At 43.5% G+C, this 11332-nt stretch overlaps 1 protein-coding gene across 1 annotated transcript; it reads right to left on the minus strand.

Annotated features, from left to right (window-relative positions):
* Positions 1-276: 276 nt before the first annotated feature.
* On the minus strand, positions 277-6883 carry BCL2L10 (BCL2 like 10). Its single transcript, XM_054041413.1, has 2 exons — positions 6446-6883; positions 277-1462 (listed from the first exon to the last, which is right to left on the minus strand). The coding sequence occupies exons 1-2, from the start codon at positions 6848-6850 to the stop codon at positions 1331-1333; spliced, it is 537 nt and encodes a 178-aa protein (XP_053897388.1). The 5' UTR covers positions 6851-6883; the 3' UTR covers positions 277-1330.
* Positions 6884-11332: the final 4449 nt, after the last annotated feature.

The following is an 11332-nucleotide window of genomic DNA, read 5'->3' on the forward strand; positions in this document are numbered from 1 at the left end:
CTAAGACACTATTTGTAAAAATATTAGTCTGTAGAGATGACGGGGGTGGGGGGTGTTCCTTACGGGCCCTTCACTAAACCGAGCTGCAGGAAGTGGTTACAGATAGCACTGTAAGGAGATTATGCACATTGCTGTAAAGCCACAAGCTCCCTTTTGTTTGCTGTCAAAACACTCAAAAAAGGTAGAGGTAAGTTTATGCATCCAGGTAAATGGTTAATGTTCATGTTTCAAACATGTATGGGCAGTCATCTGAATAAATCCACGAAGATTTAACTCTTTAAAATAAAAATACTTAATAGCATTTATTCACCATATTAGTCACCACAGTAAAATTGTACAAGGTACAAGTAACCCAGGAAAGTTAAAAGCTACTAGAAACAGTAGAAAGACATACACAGCTTGTTGAAAACAGACTAACACTGTTAGCTCAAGGAGACAATGGTTGATATACACTAGAGAGATCATGAGAACCTGTATTCAAAATGAAATTGAAAACAAAAATAAAGACGTCATGGCTACAAGTATTATACAATGATAAATACTTCAAAAATATATTAAGATATATGGAAATTCTGGTTTGACAGGGAAATCCAGAGAAATTCCAGCCTTCACTGGATTTCCAAATATACCAATTAAAGTTTTCAATAGTTAAATTCCTTTCAGTAAGAACAGATTTTGCAGCCATTTCTGCTTTTAGATCAGTCCTCACCTATTTGTAGTGTAGCTGCATACTATTCTTAGTCATATTTCCTTAATATTAAGCCATAATGTTCTTTACAACATAGGTACTCATTGCTCTAGACTAACCAATGAATTGCCTCTCAGTATTATGTGCAGTGCATCACTTTTGGAGTTATAAACCATGTTACGTTAGTTAGTGTTAGCTCACCTTACAGCATAGCTGAAGTGGTGTTCTAAAGTTACTCCCATTTAAACAAAATACCTTGAACAAAGGGTTTGGTTGCAAGACTGCCACTGCTTATTCTAGCATAACATTGAATACTCTGAAGTTACAGTACATGAATGAACTATGGCAATATTTAGATTACATCTTTCAAAGAAAGAGGTCCAGAGGATGGTCAGAGCTGATAAGCAATGTGTGCATGCACAAACGGTGGTTTCGGTACACATTTTCATTTGTGCTGTTACTGGGTAGCAAGTAAAGCAATTTATAGCCAAGGATGTGGTAAGATGACAATTCTCCAAGCCAGTTTAAAAATATAAACTTCTATCTTCTTAAAGAGTCAATCCTATAGAAAATAGACTGAAATCTAATTGGTAAATTGGCAGTTTGTAGAGTACTTTCCATTGCAAGATCCACTGGATCAGCCTATCGTACAGCCAAGAGAACAGCTAATCCCGCTAGTCCAAACCCTGCTGCTGCCATGATAGCACTGCTTATGGTACTGTTCTGGTCAGTTGGTTGAGAGCCATGTCCATTGAAGAAATGACAGAAGCCATCCTAGAAAAGCAAAAGAAAGTGAGAATTTGAGTCTACTTGGGGTAAAGCAAAGACAACCATGCTTTGTTATTTCAGTTGTTCACTACTTTGAATACTATACAGATATTTAGAAGACAGATATTGGTATACAGTACATGGTTTGCAGTGCAACCACCATCTTCCTAGATAGAGACATTTAGTATGTCACGAGCCTATTTTTGCCTTTTTTTAAAAAAAGCCAGTCTCTGAATAGAGGTGGTTGTATTTTTTCCTTCATTCAAGTCTGGGAGAATATTTGAAACAGTGCATGGAAATTTCCACTTGAGATAGAAGTCTTAAGGCGGCCCCTTCTCCCAGTTCCATGCATGATTCTGATTACACATGCTACTTGGAAAGTCTGCAAGTAACTCAATTCAGAGTTGACCTATGACAGAATGAAGCTGGCAGCTGCTCTTCCAGATCTTTATTCATGATAATCAAGAGTGGCAGTAATACAACACCAGATGGTCATGTTTGAACTCTGTTTGGCAGATATCTATGTAAACAAGTTATGCTCTTAACTTCTTCCGGAACTTTGTTCTTTACACTTTAATTTGTGCAAACAGTTAATGCATTTTTTGGTAAATGATAGTTTACGTTTTAGCCAAAAGCCATATTTCAATTAGCATTCAGGTGAGCAAGTGATCATTTAAAAAAACCAAACAAAAAAAACCAAACCACACACCCCTAACTTTCCAAAAAAACCACACACAAATTAATGAAGTCAAAGGCTTTTAGAAAAGTTTTATTCTTATTTGTACCAGCATCAAATGATCAGTACTATTTAAAATAATGTTTAAGAGATTGTGGAATACCTAGCATTTAGTTCTGAAATGCAGAGAGATTCAATTTCAGACATTTTAAACAATCACTTTGACTGTTCTCCAGATGTGTATTCCAAATAAAATAGAAAACTCTGCTTTGAGTCATTTACAATGACTTTGGGTATATAATTGGTCAGATCTTTTTATCATTATAATTTATTCAGAGAGCCTCATTAATGCAATGACAGTTTTGGAAGCAAGTGGGGAACACTGGGTACATCAAAGGAATCAAGCATATAGCTTTAGTGGTGACTTGATCTACAAATGAAATTCAAAACTTGCATGTCAGTTCTGGACTATAAATATTTGGTGTTCCTACTTTGAAGTGTGTTGCTGAATTTAATACAATAATCTGGTTGACATCTGTACTTTAAATTTTCAGTTAAGCTTAGGGCCAAATCCTTGGCCCAGCAAAGTCAATGGTAAGATTTTCATTGACTTAAGTGTAAAGGTGTTTGCTTAGACTGAATTGAGAGCTTTAAACAAGGCTAGCCCAACAGCATGTCAGGACACTTCTAGAAAGTACATCTAGCATATTTCACATCCCTCATATCCTCAGTATGTTACTTGTTGGTTAAGGTATCTGCTAAAACACAAGTTCAGGCAAACATAGGGTCTTCTCTTAATTGAAAGAAAGGCATAGCATTTGAGTACTTCACAGTGCACGTAAGCTTATTTGCATATTAACAGAAACTAATAACTTAAAGCTACATTGCAGCTTTGAAATGTTACTTGTTGATTGCTTAACATTCAGAGAGACTAATAAATGACATGTTCTTGGAACCCTTGCCCAAATTCTTTCATTCACTATATAATCAGACTTCAGCAGACTGCCTGGAAAAAACAGATGTTCCCCTCTTAGGTTTATTTGAAAATGGAGATCTGAACGCAGATTTCTATGAATTATTCCACCTCTAGTATTATGGCACTCTTTTGAAGTTGATTGTGCATTGCATCAGCAGAAAAATCTAGTCCCATATCCAGTCTGACAATAGCCAGTATCAGATGCTTCAAAGAAAGCCTATAAGGATTTTCAACCTATGTCTTCACTGCAGAGTTCGCTTGGGTGTTGAGTAACTGCACTACAAAGTGGTACCAAGTTCCTGGGTTGACACTGGTGCCGCACTTAGGGTGACCAGCTGTCCTGATTTTATAGGGACAGTCCTGATTTTTGAGTCTCTTATATAGATTCCTGTTACCCTCCCAACCCCCTGTCCTGATTTTTTACCCTTGCTATCTGGTCACCCTAGCTGCATGCCCCTAGGTCTGTTGCTAGGAATTCTGGGGGCATATCTCATGGTTCTTTGTGCTGCAGTAGGCAGAGCTCCTCTGCTTCTTTCCCAATGAACTGAGAGAGAACTGGTCTGTCCTGGGCACATGGAGGAATTGTAGGAAGGAACTGAAACTATCAGCACTTGGGCTGTGTTGTAACTGCAAAGTGGGTTGGTTACCAGCCCAAACAGCAGATCTGGTCTCTAACCCACTTCCCCCCGCCCCCCCTCCCAACTATAGCAGCTAGCCCAGATTGAAAGTACAACTAAATTCAGGTGAGAGGTCTGTGCAGATTGGAGAGGGTTGAGGCCAACACTCAAGAAAGAGCCCAAGCAAACTCTGCTGTGAAGATATACCCATATATGGTGGTCATTAATATTAAAGTCCAATGAGGAGAGGAAGTAAAATTTCCCTATCATTTAGTGGCTGAATTATGCCTTGAAGCACGAGGGTGTGCAGCCTTTTTAATACAGGTCTTATCTAATGTAGGAGTGGATGTTCTTATCAAATGCAGCATTCAATTTTTGAATCCTACAAAGTTCAACTCCATGGCAATGGGCTTCCACAAGATTGCTTCCTATCACCTTTTAATTTCATTGGGTGTTCTATTTTGAAACACACCCAGTTTAATTTATGTGAGAAACAGAACACCTGTTATACCCCCTCTACCAGGATTTTCTCAGTGTGTCAGACTTGTATTAAAAAAGTAACAAGTAGCAGATTTATATTTTGTTGCAAAACGTTTTGCAACAAGGAACTAACCTAGGTTAAAAAAAAAAAAAACATATGAACTAATCCCTATTGCAACCTAGTTCTGCAGTCTGACTGGGTTTCAGACTGCAATGTTTGTACAAATTTAGATGCATCTTTCCACATTTAGCTATAATTCTGAAGTGTTGCTACTGTGTGTGACCATCTTTTGGTAACACTTCCTCCACAGAATTGCCTGAAATAAGACATCTTGAGTATACTAAATATGTCCTGACTCCTCTCCAACTGGATTAGAGCAGGCAGTTTGTGCAGCTGCAATCCTGCTATTAGGGTTCCAACATCTAATCTCTACTGGTGGAAACAGGTAGAGCCTGAGCAGTGACTATGATCCAGGGTCTCCATAAAGTCCTGGGTCTCCATGAAGTCCTGCTATCATGATAAACAGTCTCATTTCTACAAGCCATCTCATATTGAGATAAAAAAACCCAATACTTTTTTCACCAAACGCTTCATGTCATGCATCCCATTGTTTATAGAGTGCAAGCCTATTCCAGCCACCAACTTCAATGGTGCTTCAACTTCACTGTTAAGACAACAGGGTAGGAAAGATATCAAAATCTTTTCTACATGTAACTCCCATCAGTTTAACTCCCAGGGCTAACAAGTCCACTGGGCAACACTTTAATCTGTTTAATGCTTCATCACAGCTGGCCAAGATACAACTTCAGTTTGCCCACCCCCCTCGCCCGCAGAGTGTACACTACAGAGAATACAGTACAAAGAAACAGGAGATTTTAAGAATTTAGTTAGTGAAGTTTTAATACACTGCAGAAGTGAATTAAATTAGGAGATTAGACAGTCACAAGTTATCTAAATATCCCAGTTTATAAGTCACTGTGGAGATCTCCAAAAACAACAAGGAGTCTGGTGGCACCTTAAAGACTAACAGGGGAGATCTCTACACTATAATGCATAGCCACATTGACAAGACACACTTCAGCATTTTAAAATTAGTGTCAGAAATCTGGTTCTGCTGGATAGAAATGGGTCTGTAGCATTCAACACTCATTCTAGCAAACACCGCATCTATATTAAAAAGCTTGGAAGCTGTAATTCTCCATTGACGCAAGCAGCAGTAGCACTGCGACACAGAAAGAGCTTTAGTGTTACTGATGTCTCATCTACATTAGAGCATCCACTATGGATAAATAATGTTATTAGTGTGTACAAGGTAGTGCAGTGCTGTCTCTAGTGTCCTTTCTTGCAATGGGTGTTTAATTTATCTGAGTGACACAAACACTGGTTTGTCAGAGCACTACATGACATCAGTTGTCCCACATGACTGAAAATCCTGGATTCTGTCTGCGTTAAATAGAGCTGTGCTAGGAAGTGTTTCCCCCCTCCCTCAGTGTAGGCAAGGTCTAGTTTGGATAAAATTGTTTGAAACCAAGCATAGCCTGGCATGTGAAGCCAGCAGGCCCCTAGACTACAATATGTCCGACTATCAGTAACAAAGGCACCCCCTCCCAAGGTTGGGAGAGGTGGTTTGGTAAATGGACTGCCTAGGGAGATCAGGGAAGCTCTTTCACTTGGGGATGGTTTAGACACAACAAATCCTACATCATGGCAGCGGGTGACACAAGAGGACGCTTGCAGTCCCTTCTAACCGTATGGGTCTAGGATTCCAGAGAGCGGGGAGGAAGAATCACACCGGGTCAGGGAAGCGCCAGGCCACAGCATCCTCCCCAGGGCCTGGGACAGCATAGCTCCCATATATGGGAAGAATCCCCAGCCTTGCGTGCAGACTGAGTCACGCTCCCGCTGTACCCCAGTGCGCGGGGGGCAGCTGCTACCCGCGGGAAGGCCCGTGGAGCGGAGCGCGCTGCGCTGGGCAAGGGGCCTGGTCCCCAGAGGGGCTCTCTCCAGCGGGCAGTCCGCACCGCCCAGGCGGGGGCAGGCGGAGCCCGGCGAGCCTGCTAGCAGCTGAATGGGAGGGTTTCTATGGTTAGTACGCGGCTCAGGTCGGAGCCTCCCCCAGCAGGCGGCAGCCCCCTCGCCAGGGCAGGACCACGCGGCCCCGAGAGCCCTGCCGCGATGGGCCACACAGTCCCTAGCCCAGCCGCTGTCCCCCCGCCAAACCGGCCCGGCCCCGCCTTACCCAGCCGCCGTGCGCCTCCAGCCACTCGCGCTTCTCCTCGGCCAGGTAGGAGGCCAGCACCTCGGCCAAGCGGCCCGCCTCCTCCCGGCTGCCCTGCTCGGCCAGCGCCGCCGCCAGGCTCCCCGCGAACACCACCAGCGCCAGCACTCGGCCCCAGTTCAGGCCGCCCTCCGCCTCCAGCTGCTCCGCCACCCGGCTCAGCAGCGCCGCCGGCTCCCGGCGCTCGTCCAGGGCCAGCGGGCGGCAGGCGCGGAAGAAGGGCCGCTCCCGGCTCTCCAGCTCGCTGGCCGCCCGCCGCAGCGTCTCGGCCGCGGGGCTGGGCGGCGGCAGCGCCGGGCCCCCCAGGCGGTGCTGGAAGTAATCGCCCAGCAGCAGCGCCGTCTGCTCCTTCAGCGAGCCCGGCATGGCTGAGCCTGCAGCCCCGCCGCCGCGGACTAAGCAGCCACCCCCCGCCCCCGCAGCGCCCACGTGTCCCCGGCATTGTCCGCCCCGCCCCGCAGGCAGCGGCTCACAGCCGGCCGCTAGGGGTCGCGTCCTGCCCCGGGCCGGCGGTGGGTACCTGGGCACGGGGGGTCCGTGTCCTGCCCCGGGTGCGGGTACTCAGGCACTAAGGGGCCGCGTCGTGTCCCGGGGGTGGGGCGGGAGCATATCTGGGCACTAGGGATCCGTGTCCTGCCCTGGGAATGGGGCAGATGGGTACCTGGGCACTACGGGGCCGCCTTCCACCCTGAGGGTGGGTACCCGGGCACTAGGGGGCTCTGTCCTGCCCCGGGGGGTGGGAGGATATCCAGGCACTGGGGGTCTGCATCCTGCCCCGGGTGCAGGTACCCAGGGACTAGGGGGCTGTGTCCTGCCCTGGGAATGGGGCAGGTGGGTACCCAGGCACTAGGGGTCTGCATCCTGCCCGGGGTACAGGTACCCAGGCACTAGGGGGCTCTGTCCTGCCCAGGGGTGGGGCAGGAGGATACCCGGCCCCTAGAAGGGCCAGGGAGATGACTTTGTATTTGATAAATGTTCCCCAGGCACCTCATAGTAAGGGACCTCTCCAGTGCTTATTACAATACTCTATCCTATTAATATTATTTCTAAACTAAAATATCAGGCAGAAAACATAAAAAGAGTCTAGTCCCAGTCTTCCCTCAGGACTGGCTTGTACACAGTTTTTGTACTGGTATAACTTTGTTGGTTAGGGATGTGATTATTTTTTAACCAACATGATTATAACCCCGAGGGTGGATGCAGTTGTACTGACATTCCCTTTCCTGCACAGGAATAAGCTATATAGGTACTACATCCATACTTAAGCCTTGAAACCAGTATAGTTAAAGCAGTTCAGTTTTTGTGCATAGACAAGTCCTCACTTTATCCCCATGTAAATCAAGAGTGAGAGGGGAGCCATGCTCATTGTTTCTTGGTGGTTATATTTTCATTAGTATGCTTAGGCACAATTCACAGCTGCTGAACCTTCAGTCTTATTTATAAGCCAGATCCTGTTCCCAGGAAAAGTGAAGGGAGCAGGATTTGACCTGTAAAAATAACATACATATGCACTACAGAAATGTGGATGAATTTTGTAGTGACAACAGGGTTTCCGCTGCATGTTTTTACACACCCACTTCCATATTTCTCCTTCATTAGGAGCCAAATGGATGTGATTGCACTTACACATTCTTGACCTGCCTGACATCTTTGGAAAATAACACACCAAATACACAGCACCCACCTGGACTCTTGTAAATGCCAGGAAACATACTGGATTATTTTTAAACAAATATCAAAGTGAAATTAATCATGTGCAATGTAAACTAATTGCATTTACTTATAAAAAAGGGAGGCAAGAGGAGCTACTTATGATATAAAATGTCAAAGCATTATCTTAGTCAGGTGTTGTCAAAAAGCTGTGGGTTGTAGGATAAAAACTATTACATTAAAAAAAAGTGAGAGATTAAAACAGTTTCCAGAATTGTGAACAAATTAATGGTTGAAAAGCTCCAAGTGGCTGTTATTTATTTCCAGCTCCACAGACAATCCAGACATATTTACTGTTTAGGTCAATTATCACACACAAACAATCGGGTGGTATCATTCAGCCCAAGATCAAATCTGTAGATATGCCTATAAGATTCTGGCATGTATTAAAACATTACTGGTCCAATCCTGCATAGCCAAAACTGCCATTTAAATCAATGGGAATTGCAGGTGCACAAAGGAATATTGGCTGTCTGGGTTTTGCATTTACCAAAACAACACAATGACATTTTCTTTTACGTGGGCTGGTGGCTAAAGCTCATACAAAATTTAGAGCTCAGAGTCATTTCTTTTATGAGAGCTGCTGGGCCAAATTCAGAGGTGCTTTTCAAGTATCTATTTTTAGGCAAGATTAAAATAAAAGTAGTGCATTGGGTTAGTGGCTATACAGTGCAGCATATGGTGGGGGGAGAGGGAGGCAGAGAAGACTCAATATATACAAAAGTCTGCTCATTAGCCAGTCTTCAAATCAGAGCAACTGGATTCCTGGAGGATTGGAAGGAGGATTGAGTACCTTTCACTGTGAGGTCATGAGTTCAACTCCAGCCCAGGCTGGTAATGATCAAAATAACTGGCTCTCTGGTGGCTCATGAGACTGGAGTTGGTGGCAGTCCAGGTGTCCAACATCACTATTGTTGATAAGTGGCAATCTCAGCAAAGAGGCCAATAAGAGTAACTGACTGGGATGTACATTGAAGTGCCCTCTCACTCCTAGAGATGAACCCTTTAGAATAGGATCAAGACCCATTATAGGGCAGCTAATGTTGCTGTCTTTGCTGTACCTGTCCTGTGCAAAAGGGAAGTCTTCCATCTTGAAGACTACATTACTTTTTATGAACGGCAAATCTACTCAGAAATAGTCTAAAGATATAGATATTTGGAACCAATCCTATTGCAGCTTGTTGTGGTTAGATCACTATCAAGAACTGGCCTGTTCTCCTGGGTTCATCGTCAGGGCAAACTCAGTGTAACAACCCCATATAAGGTAATTGATTTTTTACCAGGGAAATTTAACTTGGGCTTATGAATTAAGTTTTGGATAAGAAACCTGGGATGTTACCGTTTTCTTTTCACTAGGGCAACCGCATAAAATTGTTTAAATCAGAACTTTTCCCTGTGATTGTAAATCTTCCAGCAGGAATTTGCTATGGCATTTCCCATGGCAAGAGAGATATCCAGTAACTACTTCTCTAGCATATTCCTGTTCCTCCCTTCCTGTTTATACATTAATTTTGTTTAACAGAACGAAGCAATGGATGTTTGACAGTGAATTGGCCCTTGATGTAGCTTCCCTTTTTATACTCAGTACTTTGAACTTGTTTATGGTCAGCCTGCTCAGTCCCTCTGCATTGTATCTCATTTACCACTGCTCCCCAAGGCTGGATACTTCTGCTTATGTTATTACAGATCTAAGTGGTATTATATATGTATCATGACAAAGTTTTTCCTAATATTTAACCTAAATCTCTTGCTGCAGATGAAGCTCATTACTGCTCATTACTGCTTGTCCACCTTCAGTGGACATACAAAACAATTGATCACAGTCCTCTTTAGAAAAGCCTTCAAAATATTTCAAGACTATTATCAGGTCCCCTTCCTCCAGTCTTCTTGTCTCAAGACTAAACATACCCAGTTTTTTTTTAAACCTTTCCTCATAGGTCAGTTTTTCTAAACCTTTTTATCATTTTTGCTTTCCTTTGGACTCTCTCCAATTTGCCCACATCTTTCCTAAAGTGTTGTACCCAGAACTGGACACAGTACTCCATTTGATGCCTCTCCAATGCAGAGTAGAGAGACAATTACCAGCTGTGTCTTACATACAACACTCCTGTTAATACACCCTAGGAGGATATTATACTTTTTCGCAACTGCATCACATTGTTGACTCATATTCAATTTGTGATCCACTATAACCCCCAGAGTCTTTTCAGCAGTACTTCCTCTTAGCCAGTTTCCCCATTTTGTAGTTGTGCATTTGATTTTTTTCTTCCTACGTGAAATAGTTTGCACTTTCGCTATTGAATTTCAACTTGTTGAACACAGATAAATTCTCCAATTGGTCAAGGTAATTTTGAATTCTAATACTGTCCTCCAAAGTGCTTGTAACCCTTCCAGCTTGGTGCCATCTGCAAATTTTATAAGTGTACTTTCCACTCCATTATACAAATTATTAATGAAAATATTGAATAGTACTGGACCCAGGACTGACCCTTGCAGGAGCCCACTAGATACACTCTCCTGGTTTGACAGCAAACCATTGCTAACTACTCTTTGAGTACAGTCTTTCAACCAGTTGGCACTCCTCTTATAGTAATCTCATCTAGATCACATTTCCCTAATTTGCTTATGAGAATATCATGTAGGATTGTGTCAAAAACCTTACTAAAATCAAGATCTCTCACATCTACTGCTCCCCTCCCCATCCACTGGTTAGGCCAGTAATCCTGTCAAAGAAGGAAGTTAGATTGGTTTTCCATGATTTCTTCTTAACAAATCCATGCTGGCGATTCCTTATAACTCCTATTATCCTCTAGGTGCTCACAAATTCATTGTTTAATAATTTGTTCCAGTGTCCTTCCAGGTATTGGTCTATAATACCCCATGTCCGGTTTCCCTTTTTAAAGATAGGTACTATGTTTGCCCTTTTCCAGTCCTCTGGGACCTAACTCATCCTCCAGCAGTTCTCTCCTTTTTCCTTGCCAAAGGGATGGAGGAATTAGCAGATATTATGTGAGATCTGTCTCCGCAGCATTGCCTTTGCTCACTATGGCTCTTTCCACATGGCAAGGAACACAAATACTTTCTAGCATATTCAGATTGACTGGATCAGGTCCTTCGTAGGACAAATGAGCAGTTGGT

Source organism: Malaclemys terrapin, chromosome 10, assembly GCF_027887155.1.
Source record: "Malaclemys terrapin pileata isolate rMalTer1 chromosome 10, rMalTer1.hap1, whole genome shotgun sequence".
NCBI classification, from domain to species: Eukaryota; Metazoa; Chordata; order Testudines; family Emydidae; genus Malaclemys; species Malaclemys terrapin.

What these genes read in the sequence shown, in the direction of transcription:
- BCL2L10 (XM_054041413.1), bottom strand. Translation starts at nt 6,850, where the DNA reads ATGCCGGGCTCGCTGAAGGAGCAGACGGCGCTGCTGCTGGGCGATTAC. An exon ending in TGGAGGCGCACGGCGGCTGG is followed by an intron (nt 1,463 to 6,445) that starts GTAAGGCGGGGC and finishes TTGCTTTTCTAG; the next exon opens with GATGGCTTCTGTCATTTCTT.